The 17637-nt window shown below is 53.3% G+C and overlaps 5 protein-coding genes across 5 annotated transcripts; 2 read left to right on the forward strand and 3 right to left on the reverse strand.

Moving 5' to 3' along the window:
* Positions 1-1425: 1425 nt before the first annotated feature.
* CTAM01_03830 (uncharacterized protein) lies at positions 1426-2958 on the forward strand (the record flags this gene model as incomplete). The annotated part of the gene is made up of 9 exons (XM_060519861.1): positions 1426-1545; positions 1596-1616; positions 1679-1772; positions 1825-1866; positions 1926-2080; positions 2143-2180; positions 2243-2380; positions 2434-2853; positions 2904-2958. 9 exons carry the CDS (start codon positions 1426-1428, stop codon positions 2956-2958), a joined length of 1083 nt encoding a protein of 360 aa, XP_060385282.1.
* A 4259-nt stretch (positions 2959-7217) lies between these two features.
* CTAM01_03831 (uncharacterized protein) lies at positions 7218-12835 on the reverse strand (the record flags this gene model as incomplete). The annotated part of the gene is made up of 2 exons (XM_060519862.1): positions 7218-7440; positions 12693-12835. 2 exons carry the CDS (start codon positions 12833-12835, stop codon positions 7218-7220), a joined length of 366 nt encoding a protein of 121 aa, XP_060385283.1.
* Positions 12836-13271: 436 nt separating this feature from the next.
* Positions 13272-14407, forward strand: CTAM01_03832 (uncharacterized protein; the record flags this gene model as incomplete). The annotated part of the gene is made up of 4 exons (XM_060519863.1): positions 13272-13521; positions 13622-13635; positions 14050-14245; positions 14373-14407. 4 exons carry the CDS (start codon positions 13272-13274, stop codon positions 14405-14407), a joined length of 495 nt encoding a protein of 164 aa, XP_060385284.1.
* A 783-nt stretch (positions 14408-15190) lies between these two features.
* On the reverse strand, positions 15191-15436 carry CTAM01_03833 (uncharacterized protein; the record flags this gene model as incomplete). The annotated part of the gene is made up of 1 exon (XM_060519864.1): positions 15191-15436. The coding sequence occupies one exon, from the start codon at positions 15434-15436 to the stop codon at positions 15191-15193; it is 246 nt and encodes an 81-aa protein (XP_060385285.1).
* Positions 15437-15634: 198 nt separating this feature from the next.
* Positions 15635-16493, reverse strand: CTAM01_03834 (uncharacterized protein; the record flags this gene model as incomplete). Its single annotated transcript, XM_060519865.1, has 2 exons — positions 15635-16076; positions 16378-16493. The coding sequence occupies 2 exons, from the start codon at positions 16491-16493 to the stop codon at positions 15635-15637; spliced, it is 558 nt and encodes a 185-aa protein (XP_060385286.1).
* Between the last annotated feature and the right edge of the window lie 1144 nt (positions 16494-17637).

Genomic DNA, 17637 nt, shown 5'->3' on the forward strand with positions numbered 1-17637 from the left:
GAAGATTCTTCCGCGGCCTGAGTCAATTCTGGCCTTAATGGAAGTGTGTCTAACTTTCCATCAATACTGATAAGGTTTCACAATTGAGCTACACCGTACAGCTGACTGAGCGAAGAATGATCAACGTGGCGAATCGGTTCTGCGTAGGAAGTGCGTCGGCCCGGAATCAACCTCTAGCTCGGAAAGGCCTATATCACGTATGCGATTTCTCCGTTCCATGTTGGCCGGTAATCTTCTCAGCACCGAAGACTCTCGTCTTAGTTGAACGATGGAAGCGCGTGGGAATTTGCCTTACAGATAAGTTGCCGGGAATCTGGTATCTGTCCCGAATACCCTCATATACACTACATCAAATGACTTCGTCTGTATGACCATGGCCAAGCTTCCCATCTAGCCACTTCCGTTGAAAAGTTGTATCATACCTGCTGTCTTTCAGTATCTAGGCGATATCTAGCTTCGTACTACTCCATGATAACATCTTGATCGAGAGAAAGATATGTTTACGCTTCTCCTCAACCCCCTGTCACATAGCATGTACAGTAAGGACTGGTGCTGCTCTGGGTCGTCCTCTAGGAAATTGGTGCCGCCGAACACCAGTTTCTTCAGTAGTGACTGCCATACTGTCAACCAGTTGAGACTCTTCATGACTACGGTGAAACCGAGAGCAGGGGGTCAGAGACTTAACGAAGGGGCAGAGGTACCGCAGCAAGACTGAAGTCATGAGCATGAGTTATCTGGCTAGATACCGCTGAATCTGCTGATAAGGCTCAGCTACGACAGGCGGCTTATGCCAGACACCGAGGTCTGGCCAAAACGCCATGCCTATTCTTCTTAGTATGTTTGTCCGCTATGTCGATTTCGGTTGAAGGCGCGTTACCAAATGCTGGGCAACCCAATGGATTGGGCCAGAATACCCAGATCCCACAAGCGAACGCAGCGGAAGCGATACCCGGGAGCAAAAGGTGGGCTTTGATGGAGAAAAGTCTGCCATTGTTGTGGGACAATGCAGCTGGGAATCGAAGCCTCTCCTTCCTAACGCGGACGAAGCACGCATGTTGGCGTGTCCCAGACGGACGTTTGCCAGTCAAAAATCCTCAACGACGGCCGTATAACCGTCGTTGGAAAGCCTCTCGTCGGCTCATTGTCTCGTTCGGGAGCCCCGGCTTTCCCGGACTTACAGGGAGCCGCTGTGCCGCCCCCACGCGCACCAAGATCCAAGTCGAGAGAGTGGTCTGTTGGACGCAAACGTGCATAACTGTCTCCAGCCAAGAGGAGGGGTAACAAGACCTGATTGATCATCTCTCAGACTTGATAAGTTGCCACCTTTTTGCTGAGCGCGACGTTTCGGTCGCAAAATCCAGTTGCTAGAGAAGTTCCGCAAAAGAAGTCGCAATCGTGAAAGTCGGCGCCTCGGATTGAGTAGTCATGTGTCCCGACGACAGCGCCGTAGATCCAGCACCAGCTGCTTCGTCGCCAACCGCACCTGCTGTTGGCTCTCAGCCGAACGCAGAAGCTGAGCAGGGCGGCTTCATTGCAGCCGAGGAGGTACCGGTCCCGAAGCCATGAGGGAACGACGGGCCACTGACTTTCCGCAGGTTACTGATGATGATGCATCCGTAAGTGAGGTATGTCGCAAGTTCTATGCCTTGAATACTCGAATAGAAGCTCATGAAAGTAGCAAAGCGGTGCTTCGTCTACCAGCAGCTTGACCAGCTCGATCCTCGACTATCGAATTGAGAATGGGAGAACTTACCATAAGTACAAGGACGGCAGTAGGTCCGGAAGCTTCATAGATGAGATCTGAGACGAAGCTAAAGAAATTAGAATACTGGGTTCCCAACGATGAGAGAGAGAACGACAGACTTGGTAAGTGTCCGAGTCTTCTGCCGTCTGCAAATGCCCTTCAGACTCACACCTGTTGATAGACTTGCAACATAACTTGTTCATCCGCACGTTTCATGATCGCCTAGGTAATGCCCCGCCTACGGACGTAGGCGCCAAGGTTGGACGAGTTCTCGATATCGGAACTGGCAGTGGGATTTGGGCCATCGACTATGGCGAAGAGCATCCCGAAGCAGAGGTAAGTTTCGCGAGACTGACAGACTGTCCCACGCAATCGACACCTACTTACTCGTGTCATAGGTTCTCGGCGTTGACCTCTCTGCTGCTCAACCAGAGTTGTAAGCGTCCTGATCAAAGCCAGTGTTTCGTGTGAGAACCAGAGGCTGACTGCTCGTCCAAGTGTTCCGCCGAATGTGCGGTTCGAGATTGATGATGTCGAGGAACCCTGGATCTTTACTCAAAACTTCGACTACATCCATTGCAGGATGATGACTTGGAGTATCAGCGATTGGAAGAAGCTGTTTAAGCAGTGTTTTGAGTCAGTATTCTGATGGCTCAGTTCTCGGGGACCTACTAACGTTTAAGCCATAGCAACCTGAACCCCGGAGGTTACTTGGAAGCCAACGAAGTTGACCTCATCCCCCTCTCGGACGATGGTACTCTCAGCGAGGATTCCAATTTCATGAAAAGTGTCCGACTATGGGGCTCGGCCGCAGAGATCTTTGGGCGTCCCTTTGCAGATACACGCCGGCTAAAGGACTACATGGAAGAGGTCGGCTTCGAGGATGTTCAGATGAAGAGATTCAAATGGCCCACAAACACGTGGCCGAAGGATCCCCATTACAAGGAACTCGGCGCATGGAACCTCGAAAACATCTCGCCTGCCTGGGAAGGGTTTCTGATGGCTCCCCTGACGCGCGCTCACCAGTGGACAAGAGAAGAGGCTCTAATCCACATCATGGAGGCCAGGAAGGACATTGCAGACAAGAGAATCCACGCGTACTTCCAGATGTGAGTCTACCTTCTGAGAGCTTTTCGAGTCTCTACTGACTGCTCTTCAGCTGGTCTATATACGGAAAGAAGCCCGAGAAGGCTGTTGATACCACTGAGAACTAAGCAAGGGTGTTCTGAATTGTGATATCGTCGGCTTCCGGAGTTTTCGCCCAACAAAAACTAATGAATGAGAAATACCGACATAACATCATTTGATATACCTCTATAGACTTGTATGTTAACAAAGCATATGTCGTCATTGCTTCTACTTGTTGGCATTGGATAGTGATGAGATGTTCAATGTTGGGGCCTCAATCATTCATGCGTATTTCGGCAAAATCCACATAAAGCTATCTGCTTTAAGGCACATTATCCTATTGCAAATTGGCTCCTCGGGCATCAAAGGGTGTCTCTAAAGCGTATGATGGACCGACTATTCGAATAGGCTGCGCTTTGCGATTGAACTTCATGTTGACGCAATGCAGTAGCAGACACATACGGGGACTATGAGCATAGGAGAAGTCACCTGTTACTACTCCCAAGAGAGTGCATAGCAGCTACAGGAATCCTTGACCTTCTGATGAGTACTCGGAATAAGCGCGCGAAATTTACAACTTTGGACGCGTGGTCTCGAGATCATGTGGTCTATCCGTGACCCGAATACCAGTTTAACGAAGTAGGAATGTGAGTTATAACGTAACTTCATCGCGCCGCTTTCAGGCGGAAGCTAGTGCATATCACATTATGAGCGACTGATCGAAGACAACTCAGCTCTGCTACCGAGGATGGTGCCAAATATATAGAGCGTTTGAAAACGTAGACAAGAATGGCTCGTTTTCGAAGTCAAGTTCACTTATATTGAGAATCTTGCAACACTCAAGATCGTAAGATGCCTGATGCAGTGAACGCCAACAAAACTATCAACTGCTATACAGACAGAGGCACACTCCTTTCATTGACTCAGTATACCTGACCAGGCAAAAAGGAGACAGCAGCCAGTTTTGTGTCAAAAATTGCAAAAGAAGAGCGCTCAATGTGAGGGTGGAATCTAACCACTGTAACTCCCCGAGGTGGGCTCGAACCACCAACCTCCAGATTAACAGTCTGACGCGCTAGCCAATTGTGCCATCGGGGATTTGAGCTTATTTTCTGCTGCAACTTTCCGACAATTATGCGTTCATCAATGCCAAAGCCAGGCCAAGGTAGGGTGTGCGACGGCCGCGACAGAGGTAACCTTCTCGGAACCTATCCGAAAGCGAACCCGCAAAACGGGGGTAAGCTGGTTGCCGGAAACAAGCGAAGAGAAAAACGAACCGAACGGCGCGAGTCCGACTCTCTCGACTCTTTTGTCCCTAGGGTGGTTGTTTTCTTTCCCCACGCCAAATAAGCCCCGACTTCTAAGAATAATACCTACCCTATGGATACGTGCTACTTACCTTACCTGCTAGGCATTCCGTACCCCATGCCGCGGGGAGAAAAACCATTAGAACACGAACAAAGAAAACGCGAGAATAGAAAGATAGATAGCAGAGAAAATGCGATTCATATTGCCTGCTCAACGTCGCACACGCAGATCCTAATTTCGACGAGGTATTCTCAGCCCTCTTTTTTTTCCTGCTCGTTCTCTATCTCTCTCTCTCTCTCTCAAAAGTCTTTCTTCCTCAATGCGCTGCTAATCCCGCCAACGAAAAGCCACCAAAAGCCTAGCGGTGCCAGCCAGGAAGGCCACAAGGCGGCGTCTAGCGGAGATGCCAAAATGACTGGCGCAGAAACAACCCGTGAATCACACATACACACACATCCTGTCGGGTCATCCATCGGCCATCCATGATCCCGCCCCCGGAAGGGGGGCGCTTTTGGGGCCTTGAGGCTCGCCGCGTCGGCTCCCACCTCCAGGCCCCCCCCCCCCCCCCCAGGGGCCTTTTTCGACTTCATACCTACGTCGTCCCATCGAAACAAGGCGCGCGTCCACGAAACCGTTAAGATTTGGTTCCCTCCTCTGCGTCCTTCGCGCGTTGCCAAGAAGCGGGAGAGCGGGCGCTGAGTAGGGACCAATATTCCTTGAAGACGGTCTGAGCTTTTCGTTTTCCTGACTTGACTGAACGTGAGGAAGCTGGCCTTCTCTTTAGACTTTGACGCTTTCCCCGTGCAATCATCTTGCCCCCCCGACGTCAAAGAGGTTCAGAATTACCGTAATACCCGGTACATCCCAAAATCGCCATCATGGTTCGATTTCCCCATCCCTTAACGAGATGAGTGAGTGATCCATGAGGCCTAGCTAGCATATCAGGTGGTCTGCGGAATTCCGTCCGTCCACACGCCAGTCACCAGAGAGACGCTTGTCGGCCGAAGCTTGTCAGCGCCTCGCGTCTAACTCGCTTCCTTTGCTGTCTCATTTTACCGCCTCCCGCCACCCATCCAAAGGTTACCACTTGGCGAGGGCAGGACTAATTTTATAGAGTTTGACGTCGATTCAGTTTCGGGAATGGGGGACCTATGGTGAAGATGTAGCGTGAGTGAGTAAGTGAGTGAGCGCGCAGGCGTGTGAGTGTGAAGTATGTGTGTGCGTGTGTGTGTGTGTGACGCCGCACCGCCGCCATGCGTCCTTTTTCACAGTGAGAGGCTATGTCTGCGCTAAATCATTCATCAGATTCAACGGTCTCCTTTTCGGTGCCGTAAGTGCCGAAGTAGATGCCTAGATCCGTGGTAGGAGGAGGCCGCCGCCGAAACTGTCCTTTTCAGCTTGATCCGATGTCTCGTCTCATCGAGAAAAGTTGGGGAAAAAGGGGGCGCTGTTTGGGCGTACGGTGCACCAGACGACCACCACCGTACTCTTCCAAGTCCGTGATGCCTTCAACATCCGCCCCTAGCTAGGTTGATCGCCGTTGCCGTCTCCCCTCCCCTGAGTCCATGGCAGTGGTGTAGGTAGGCACGGGATGCGCCGGTTTCGGGAATCGGGATCCAGGCCAAGCCTCACACACACCCACTCCATGATCCATCAACATTCAAATATTCCGAAAGTTTGACGTGTCTGGGTAATGCCGGCTCATCGCGGATACCAGATTCCCGGTTGCCTAGACTAGCTGCGAGCGTGGTGTTCGGTACCACACAAAGCTGTCAAGCTAAAACCAAGAAGAAAAGGAACCAAAAAGTGCCTCAAAAGCTTCCATGGAATGAACTCCGGATAAGGGAACCTGACTCGCGGACAAAGTGTAAATGCGCCCCGCGTCTGGTTGACGACCGCAACGACATTCGCTGGTCTAGCACATCACGTTAGCCACAATTGGGACGATTTGGCGAGGGACGGAACGAAGAGATGACCTACTGTAGTGTAGAGAGACGCACGCCGCGCACACCCGTCTCAGAAAACAAAGTTTATCATGTCCGATAGTCTGGCAGACTTTCAGACTTTCCAGAAACCTTGTGGCGCGTGTCAGCCAACGTGAGTGGTGCGGATGACAAGAGGAGGGCGTTAGTAACGCGCCACACCGTAGCCCAGCGTCAAACGTTTTGGGGCAGCAACCCTCAAAGGAATCCGTTAGTTGCGTGCTCTTGGTGCGCCAAACGCTCTTGATATGACGACCAAGTCATGCCATCCCGCAATGGCAACCTAGGCAATCCACCACCAGCACCCAACCAGCCAACCAACTAACCTCCATTTCGAAAACAGATTGGTCACTTTTAGAAGGGGGGCAGTTCCGCGAGGCTACTAACAAGGTTGCCATCAACCCGGGCCAACTGTCCTAGGGCCATTTCCCGACGCTAGGAAGTCATGTCTGCATATCACTCTAATGCATCATCATCTGGAGTTGATTTGCCGTCTCCCTCTCTCACACTGCACTTCTTCTGAACGACAACGGGATCGAATGAAAGAGACTTCCACGCCACTCCGGATTCTCACCGGGTGATCCGTATGCCTATCAAACACTAGCTTGCGGGTTGGAGAACGGCAGAAGCCCCAAGGTGGCAAATGGTTGGACCCTGGTGACGGAAGTTTAACTGCATCAAGCCCTTGATGAGGGTCTTGAGAGATTTCTCGGGCCAGGGCGTAGGGCTTGACTATCATTGGCAACTGTCCGAGAAGATGGTTCATTGGGAATCTTTGTACAATGCCCTCGGAGGGACTAACACGGCAGGACAGTTGCTAGACATTATCGACGGGGTTCCATCATCCGACATAGTCTTAATCAAACTGGTGAAGGTACTCTCACATGTCGCAGCATATTGTAGAAAGCTGAGAGATCGCGATCTCGTTGTTGATCAACGACATGTCACCGAAGCACACGGCTTCCTATCCAGAGAGGGGAGGTGATGGGATGATCCGCACTCTATCGGAGACACAGAACTGCGTCCCAAGGATCGGGGCATGAACGTCTCACACTTTACTTCATTTCCTGCCAGAAAGCGGAAACCCACGCAGCGCCATCATGGCGAGCGATGATCTCGCCAATCTCGGGCTTGGGGCATGCAGAAGTTGCAGTTGTGGATGCTAGTGTGTAGAGTTGGTACACCGCAAGGTGGTAGACTAACGGAGCGGTGGACGTCTTGCGCTCAGAAGCTGCGCATGTGCTGAAGAAGGCGCTGGCCGGTATTGGGCCGGCCGTGCTGTGGCTTTCGCAGCACAGCAGAGGCCGTACAACGTTGCTTGATGATCTATGGTCTTGGGTGCAAGAAGCCGTCGAGAGATCGGGTGAAGCGTCCCGGCCGGGACGCAGTGACCAAAGGGAAGGAGACAAGCCAGGAAAAGGGGGACTCCAGTGAGGGGGAGATTGACGGATGGCGGATGTTGTGACAAATGCTTGAGGTGCAGCAGATGGATATGTCGTTCGACAAAACATCAGGAACTTTTCCCCCTTGCACGCGTCGAAGATCATGGAACCTATACAAGGGCGGCACCCCCCTGAAGCCAGGGACAGAGCGAACCTGACAACCATCAGGCCAAGCAGCCAACAGATACGCGCACAGGGAAGCCCAAGCTGTGTTATCGAGCACGTGGAGGCAACAAGGTGACTGACGGCTGGCAGGGCGGATCCAACTCAGACCCGTTGGGGACTAAGTTGCGTTCAGCCACAGACCGAGGCAAAGAAATGGCGTTCGACGGCCGCGGGGTGCGCTTGTTTTGCGGTAATCCATGTGCCTGGAGCCAGTGGATAGCGAAGAAAGTTGGCGTGTTGAGCTAGCTGCGCCGAGTAAAGTGTCGATAATGAGCATGGGCCGAGTCAGAGAGACACAGCGTCAATCAGGTTCGACCGTATCATCGTCGACCGTGGAAGCGCCAGACGTTTGGCTTTGGGAAACAAAAGCCAAGGCGAATTAGGAGCCAAGAGGATGGTCAAGCCGTCCCGGCGGCCATGATTCGTTCCACGAGGCCAGCGACCGGTCCTTCTTAGCTCGCAGCGCTTGTCATGCTGTGAACTGTCAGAGCCCTGGTCACAGGTCAGTGGTGGAAATCCTCTACGAATCGTCTTGGAGTGGCTTTCTTAGCCTTGGTCTTGCAGCATTCAAGTGGCATGCAAGTATCCAGTGTTCACCCAAGCAACGGAAGGTTTTCAAGTATGAGATATGGCTGGGGAACAGGCATAAGAATCAGGATTGCGTGACTGTGCCTCGGGAAGGACTAGCGGCCCACGGTGAGAGTCGAGCAAGAGACACCGGGCTCGCGGAGAGCGGAGCCAAGGTCGAATGCGTGGGTTGAGACGGCGATGACCTCCGAAGAGCTTGCTAGGATGAGGGCCAGAGGTTGTCACAAGGCCGGGGCTTGGCAACGGCGGCCGGGGGTTGGAACTTGGGCTCCAGAGTAGAGCGAAGAGGCGATTTCGTTGGCTCATGGATATGGCGTCTGTTAGGATAGTGGAGAGAGTTGAGGGGTGGGCACGGCACGAGAAAAGTCGGACGTCGGGTCCAACTTCCAGGGCCCATACTGCGTAGACGACGGGCCATGGCCGGTGAGGTAGTGCTGCTTCTCTGCATGGTGTAGCAAGCAGCTTTGGGCTAGTATCCGCAGTGTGAACATGGTCAGGTCAGGTTAGGCCCATGGCGGTGATGCTCGCTCGGTGTGTATAAGGTAGGTAAGGTATCCGTTGGTAAGTGTGGGAACTCTTGAGTGCGAGCCTGCCTGCGAGGGACGGGCCCAGGAGTCGGGTAGAGATGGATGGACAAACTGTCCGTGAGGTAACCGTATGTGTGTAGTAGATTACTACCTAGTGTATCGGTTCGTGCCAACTTTCAGGGAAGAGGCAGATGAAGGAAGCATTAGGGCCGTTGTTGCTCGCTTCTTCCTGCCCTGTCCCAGACGAGGGTACGGTTGGTCTTGCTGCAGTTCAAGGGTTGTTGTTGCTGTATCGGTATCCGTACATACATACCTAGGTAAGGTGAGGTAGGTAGGTAGGTAGGTATTGTTGGAGACTTGCAGTCGAGTGACCAGTTGCTGCGGTGGACAGTGGAGGTCAAAAAAGAACTGAAGGGCGCTAGATTAACAAGGCAAAGCGCAGATTTCGTTTGACACCAACCCGAGGTAGGCAAGGGCCGCAAGGCCTGTGGTGAGACTCGATGTACTATGCAGTAGACTGTAGAGGTAGGTGCTAGGTGGGTGCACACAACACTCACCTGTTCCTGCCCCCGGCTCCATTACCGACCGGCTACTACTGGCTAGTGTTTCCCGATCAGGCAACCTGTGTATTTCTAAATATAGCCAGATGCAAGGCAACCATCTGACCGGGGGTATCGGGGGAAAGGCCAATCATCTGGCACCTGCCATCCGCTTCCTGCCTTTTTTTTTTTTTTTTTTTTTTTTTTTTTTTTTTTTTTTTTTTTTTTTTGTTTTTTTCTTTTTCCCTTCTCCCTCTCTGTTTTTTTCTTCTTTTTTTTCTTTTTTTTCTTTTTTTTTTTTTTTTTTTTTTTTTTTTTTTTTTTTTTTTTTTTCCAGTCTTTCTTGGTCCTCATCCTCTTCCCTTCCTCGCTTCCAAGAATGCAAGCATGGAAGATTCCTTTCTCAAGACCCCTCTCCCTGACCACCAGCGGTACCACAAAAAAGTCTGTGAGGTTTCCACAGCTTTAATTCGAAGAAGAGCGATGGAAAAAAATGAAATAAAAAAGTAGCCACCGGGGCAAGATGGGCTCGGCAAATCGGCTCCTTGCGCTGGGGAACGGCGGAACTAACCTTGTTCAGCCATAGAAGGTACCTTGCAGTGTCTGACCCATCGCTTCCACTGCCCTTGCCTTTCATCAGTATCAGTATCCGTAAAAGTACCTCGAAAAGTACTCCGTACTTCGTACCTTCCATGAGGTGGCTTGTACCTTCTGTCTGGAGTTCGATCTGGCCGCGCTTACCTTAGCATTGTTTACCGTATGTATGGAAGGAGGAAGCAACAGCAGAAGCGGGAGTGCCTTCCACCTTCCCAATTCCTCACTACCTAGGTACTTGCTATGGAGTTCAGCTACTTTGGTTTGGAAGGCGAGAGGGAACAATTGAACCTTTTGGTACAGCGTGCTAGCCGAGATACGTTACCTTGAAATTCCCCTCACAAAGTCGGGAAGCCACGCCGCGCGACGGGTAATGCCAAGACTTCGGCGCAACGATCAATCGAGACAGTACAGCTGTGTCTTCCCCCCTGATGGCTAAGGTAGCTGCTAGCGTCCACCGGCAACAGGAGCCCTCCACTGGTTCCTCGGTCCTCCAAAGTCCAAGACTCAAAAGTGCTTGTCGATTTAAGAAACTTCAGCCCAGAGGAAAGAGCAAAGACGTCATCATGGGGCCATGTTCCAAGCAGTTCTTACCTAACCTACTCTGAACGTGGTTTGGCCCTCTCACTACTCGACGTTCTCTTTCTCTCTAATGCGTAGGGGTAGGGACTCTCCCTTCACCATCCTGGATGCCTCGGGTCATGAACTTTTGCATTTCTCGGCTTCACTTTACTCTAATCGAGCCCACGCTAGCGGCTGGATCGATGACATGAGACGACAACCTCTCGCTTCACTTCACTTCTCCAGGGAAATCACAAATGTTGAGGCGGTAAAATCCACAAGACCGCACCAAAGTGGCCCGTCTGGAGACTGGCACCGCGCAGACGGACATGATCCTGTCAACATGCACATCATCCGCCTTCAAGACAAGGTCTGCCGTCGGTTAGGCTCATTGTTTCGCTGTATCCCCGCGGATACAGACTGCAGACATATGGATACATAGCAGAGTACTACTTTGTCTTCGTACTGTACCTCCCGTCACTGACAGCCGAGACAGTATTCCCAGCTCTGTCGACAGCCGGCCAACCACGTCTGGCCATGAATCCATCATAATCACCAAGCTTCTTTGCCCACACCCTTCCCACCTGGCTAAACCCCATCTGGTATGAGAGTCGGCCATTCATGGTGCTGCTACGCCCCCCCAGTCATTGGCCTCCCTTCGACGTTCCTTTCTGCTCCGCTAAGCGGTGGAACTCCGACACTTCCCCTGCCGATTGTGCCCGGTGTGCCGCTCGAGGCATGGTGGGGAAGGACGGCCCTGCGCATTTTCCAGAAGCCCAAGAGAAATGCCAACAATTTTACAGCAATTAACGATAATAAACGAGAATGACCGCTGCCGCCCACGAACGATGAACCCACGACGGAGACGGGCGGATCAGTATGAGCGAATTACCCATATCCATATGATATGATACCCCTCGCCTCGCCGCCGATGAAGAGTACGTACCATCTGTCCGTACGCTTTCGTCTACAGAGTACGGACGGAGACCGGATACACCATTGTCTTGGAAGTTGGGCTTGCAAATTCTCCAAGAGTCCAACCCCCCATCGAATCGACGTCCCACGCTCTGATCAGTCATCATTATTCTCGACTCCAAGCCCCCTCCCCTGGTGGACAGTAACGGCCCCCTTGGAGACCTAGGACCCGGCCGGCAAGGAGAAGCATTGGCAAAGGAAAATCTGCTAGTCACTCGGCCGACGATATGCCATAGATTGACATCTGGCAGCATAGCTGCCCGTTTGAACCCCCGAGCCTAGGGCTGTTATGCTCACCCAGCCGCCCATGCCCTGTCCCCGGCTCGGACTCGCAGCGGATAAACTACCTTCATCAGCAAAAGTCCATGGCAGAGTCGCATCTTCTCCGCACCGAAGAGTTCTCGACGCGGAGCAAAGCTTGGAGACCCTGGCCAAGCCCATTGTCGAATGAAGGCCCAGGATAATTGAGGTCATGCGCCATATAAACAAATCACCGCCATCCACTCTGCTGATTGGCATCGCTTGCATGCGTCCAACTCTTGAATCTCTGCATCTCTGCATCGCTGCATCTCTCTAGGTACCTCTGGCTCTGCGTCTGTGGCTGATTAGTGTGCGTCCACCGACCAACCCACTGATCGGACGGCAACTGCACTCTGCAGTGTGGTACTAGCTCGACATTTTGCCCTTCTCACCGCCTCCTATCCATCGAAAACATGGTTGGCAAGCCTCGCTTGGTTTGCAGCGTCTTCTGCTACCAGCACGCATCCTGATATCTCTGTGTGGCTTCTGCCAAGGTAGCGCTTGACAAACATGGCGGGTCGGGATGGGAGGAAAGCTAGCCCCGAGACTCCGCTAGTTCCGTGGCGACTTCGCAGCTGGACTAGCTATCCACAGATCTTGAGGGAGGCTCACGGTCTCACCGGGCTGCCGGGCTTGTGGATTTTCAGAAGCTACAGAAATACAGCGGGCAGCAGTGTGTGGGAGGACGGGATTACAAAAACACCACTTTCTGTGGGTGCCGTGGCACGAACAGCGTGTTGGAGAGGCAGATCTCTTTCCCTAGCCTCGAGGCTTCCGGGACACCCCATGCGTCTACTCACCGCGCTCGGCCGTCGCGGCTCGCACAACGTCCAACTCACATATGCGGGTCGGTGATGCGCACAGGGTTTCCCTTTGCCCTGTCGGTCAAAGAGCCAATGGTAGCTGGCGGCCGCAATGTTTCCACCATCATACTGCGATCAGCCCGCGCTGTGCCCGCGCGCTGTCTGAAATTTCCCACCATCTCGACGTGACGGCGGCAGTGGGGGCATGTCAAGTCCGCCATCTGCATAGCCGATTTCGAACCCAACATGGCTCCTTGGAGGACTCTCTAGTTGAGACCTTGACACGTCCCGAGCGCGGGATCGTCTTTGCGCCCAAATCAAACATGGCGGCGGATGTCGATCACCAACAAGTCTACCGGAGACGGAGCGAACGGCGTGCCCTAAATCGCTGCCTGTCGGCGACTTAACGAGTGAGGTGCCGCCTGTCCCAATGCTATGCATCATCGGCAGACAGCTAGCGTACTATGGAACGTTGCGTCTCTCAGCCCCATCCGACGCATCATACGCATGACATTGCTGATGTTGCCGAATATGGAAAAGACAGAGGAGAGAAAAAAATAATTATGTGGCTCCAGATCAGCAAATGCCGTCTCCCAGAGGACCCTGAGAGCTGAAATGCCCCGGTACCCGAGAAGTCTCTCCAATGCACTCGAAAGCCAAAGCACGCGGTGTGAATTTGGCCGAAATCTCGCAGACAACGTGAAAGAAGGTTATTTAAGAATAGAAACCCGCCTTGCCGAATACGGCAAGAACCAGATGCCCTCAACCATGCTTCTGCATGGATATTGGGAGGAGGACACCATATCAGAGCCTCAGGCCGCTGGTCACTCTTCGCCAGCCAATCGACTGAGACACAGTAACTTCGGTCGGTGGCGGGGAGGGAAAAAAAAAAGTGCCATGATGTGGTGCTTTTGTTGCCAGAGGCTCGCTGACGCTCACATCACCGTATGGACCGGATTACGCAGACGGGCCGAGAAGCGTATGTTGATGTCAAGATGATGCAGGTTTCTTTCGACTCTCCTGCACCGCCGACCTCTGAGGCTTTGTACGCTTCTTGTTCCTGCATTTCCTGCATCGTAACTTCGGACGGTCGGTAGGTCACGTCCGGCGGCCGCTCTCCGACCTGCCTTCAACGACTGGAAGCTGGCAAGCTGCCTTCCATTTACCTCGGTTCCTTGGACCCTAAGAGAGAGCGCCCACATCTCCAAGATTCCAACATCCCGCCCAGCAAGGCCAAACCCACTCGTGATGTCTCTTCGGAAGATTACCTCGCTGCTGCTTCACACCGCTGCTGGCCAACAAATGACTGACTCCATATCAATGTTTGGTGTGCTGGTCCTGGTGTGTTCTGTGTCATGAAAGGACATCCCTGACAGTCTGACAGGGTTGACAGGAGAGCCATACGGGGCGGTCAGGCACAAAGAAGCGGACCTCACACGGGCCCGGCCAGAGACGGGCGACCCTTGACACGCGCGCGCACTCATCGGCCTGTGTGGAAGCTGACTTGCTGGACGGCGTTGAGAACAGCCACCGCCACGACATACGCAGTAAGCGTTACGTCCCCGAGAGCCGGCACAGACAGGTTGACGGTATGTTGCTGGTTGCGCTAAGCGGTGACACCAGGTGCCTCGTGGTTTGTGATGGCTATCTGAGATCTCGTTGACAATTCGGGAAAGTTGCTTATGACGAGCCCCCCGTTCATGTTTCTCATTCCAGGGCTGGAAAAGCAGAGCATGGGTCAGATACCCTAGCAGCGCACGCCAAAAATGGACACGAGAAACTGCTGTTTCAGCCAACCAGAACCAGAAAGACGCCCTGCAACTCCGATCTCCTGGCCCCTTGCAGATTGGTAGAGGCATGTTCAAACAACGACAAGAGACAAGAGCAAGAGATGGAAGCCCTGGGTAGAAGCGACCCGCGCTCAACCCCAGCGCGGCGGAGCAGACATTGGGGGGGGGGGGGCATTCTGAGAAGGCTTCGGAGGAAATGCGACGAGACCTCGGGAGACAGAGATCCCCCAAGGAGATTCATTCTACTTGAGACGGCGCTCCAAAGCATCACGTCTTGTTCTTGCTGGGGAAGAGGGATCGAATTAACGTTTTTTTGTCTTTGAATTAGTCTTCTCCACCGACCTCTCACTCTGACTCGCTGCTACTCGATGCACCCGCCTACACTACGGATACCAAGCAAAAAGGCAAGCTACGCTAGCGAACCCACCGAGGTGAAGCTGGACGCCGAAGTAGAGCGGGGAAACGATCGTGGCACTTTTTTTTTTTCTCTTCCCTTCTCGGACCTTCATCTCTAAAACTCTTTCACGCTCATCTCCAAGCCCTTGGCCACAGTGCTCCGGGCGGAGATGCCCAGCAGATGTGACATAATAGCAACGACCTCAAACCTTAGTCCCAAGATCTGCCCGATTCGCCTTCATGATTTGACATTCGGTTGGCTCCGGCAGTCGTCTGAAGTGTATCGGGACACAGCCGAGGGGCACATTGTCAGCCTCCGGAGACGAGAATGGGATCATGGACTGTTTCTCAGACTCGGCAGGGACTTTGGCTACAGACAGGGGATAACCTCAAGGGATCGATGGACACGCGAGTCGGAGAAATAACACAAGGCAGAACACAGGCCCCCAAACGTCGCACCGAGACGGTTGGACGCTGTGTCGTTGCTTCACCAGAAAAGCACAAACCACCAAGCACTTTTGATGGTTTGTTTTGGCAGCGGCAGCAGCAGATCCATACCATAGTGGACAGTGGGTATAGTTGGTGTTTGCCCATCAACCCCCTGCCACGGCATCGACCCAGGTCCTGGTAGGGGAACTTGTGTGAGTGCTGTGGTTCGAAAGCTCGGACTCGACGGCACAGGCTTGAAACCATGTCTTGAATGACCGTCAGGTTTCTCTGGCTGATGTTACCTGGTAGGTCCTAGGCCGTATCTGGCGTCGCGGAGAGTTGTAGCTTAGCCTAGGAGAGCTTTCAACTCGCCTGATAGTCCTTGGCTGTTCTCTTCAGGACGGTGTCCACCAGCCGGGCGCCTTCATTTTCGTCGCCGCCGCATCGCGCTGGCGCTTCTTTCGGCATAGCATACCACGGGGCAAGGTCCGCATGGGTGACGGGGAGCTCAAGGGGGAAGTATGCACGGATGCCCATGATCCATGACCGCATAACGTTCGTCAGTCGTTCTAGTGGGCTAGAGATGGGAACAGGGTCCTTCCTCTTCCGGTCGGAATGGGAAACGATGCAAGGACACTCTTCCTCGATAGACCAGGACCGGGGCGGGGCTCTAGCTGAGAGTTCGAGCTCCTTATCCTTCAAGGTTGTGGCATGACGGGAGTCGAACTCTCTTGCTTTTTGGACAGTTCTCGCCGCGGCAATGTCAGCTTCCAGAGATGTCGAGACGATGGTGGCAGAGACTCGTCATCTGACTTGGGACGATTGCGTGTGCAACTTCAGAACGCAGAGGCTCTTGCCCTCAAGGACTCGATCAACCACGCAACAGCGAGGCGAGAAAAGCTGTACGAAATTTGGTATGCAGAGTCGCAGACACAGGCGCGCCGCAAGCAATACCTACCTATACCCATGCCCGCGGAGGCTATTTGTTGGACCCAGTGCTAGGGCCGCCCGATTGGGGTCGGTCATAGGGCAGGCGGTAGGTACTCCGTACAAGTTACAACAAATGGGCAATGGGTGTCGTTGGGAATGGGGAGAGAGCCACTCGCTGTGGACGTACACACGGAGAGAACCGCTTCCACTGCTGGCACAGGCCAAGGTGACGGGACCTTTGTGTAGGGTTCTGGCGACGGACGGTACTGCATGTCACCACACCCGGAGCCATAGAAAGGCAAGCAAGTTGAGTCCACATGACGATGTTGGCCGCCTAGTCGGGTTCTGACCGAATACATCATGAAGAGCACCCTCTCAGGCTCTCAGCCCCGGAGAAGACTAGTCGGATGCATACCATGCAAGCCCAAATGGCGAATGCCGAGGGCAATGGATTGTTACTCTGGGCGGTGCTCAACTCAACTTGTCCACGGTCGCCGCCTGCTATTCTCATGCTATAGGCCCCGCAACTCAATTGTCGACGCTATTACCTAAGTCACCTGATTCTGCCAACTGGGTGACGGTGGTCTGCCGAGCCAGGAGATAACTTTGATCACAGCTTGACAGAGAGGCCCAGTATAGAGTGGCCTGCAAAGAGTGAAGAGGTTTCCAGCCACGAGCCCCAACCATGAGGGCTTTTGGCGGCCATGGGGATGTTGTCCTGGATCGCGGAGTCTGTCTACCCCTTCATTCATCTCTTTTCGTCTTCCTTTCCAAGTCCATAGTTGGGATGGACGAAAAAAGCAGCGAATACTGCTTGCCGCCCGAGCTCCGGTCTGGCGGGCCCCTTTTGGCTTTTGCCCGAGCATTCACATTGCCTAGATTTCCTGCTGAATGGTATCACGAAGAATCAAGGGCGCAGAGCTAAGCTCGCATGAAGCTGAGCCAAGTGGTTGTCTGGGACTGGACGGTGAGCGGTGCTCTCTGTCATCGGCTGAGTGGGCGCGTTGCACGAGCATGTTTGCATGAGCATGAGCGCAAAAGAGGGCGAGAGACCGAAAGATGGGATGAGATGGGATGGATTGAGTTGAGTTGAGTTGGGCTGGGGACGTCGTCCATGACTGGTTCGGCAGCGTCGCAAAGAGTCACCGGCACAGACGCTGGCACAGACAGGCAACGATACAGTACTCGCTGACTGGCGATTGCTTCGCCTCCATCGTGTTGACTAGCTCCCTGCCGACACCTCGCCCGCAGCGTGTCATTGGACTGGATCGGGACAAGATTAGCCCCTGCCCCTATTCTCTGACCTTTGACCTCTAAGACTCATACAGCTTCCCGGCCGGTGGTAGTGAGGTCCAGTCAAGCGGGCATCGAAAATAGAGAGGCTATACGGAGCGATAATGGAACAGCATGGCATGGCATCAGCGGCGCGACGCAGT

This window comes from Colletotrichum tamarilloi (genome assembly GCF_030869305.1).
Source record: "Colletotrichum tamarilloi strain Tom-12 chromosome Unknown Scaffold_9.1, whole genome shotgun sequence".
NCBI lineage: Eukaryota > Fungi > Ascomycota > Sordariomycetes > Glomerellales > Glomerellaceae > Colletotrichum > Colletotrichum tamarilloi.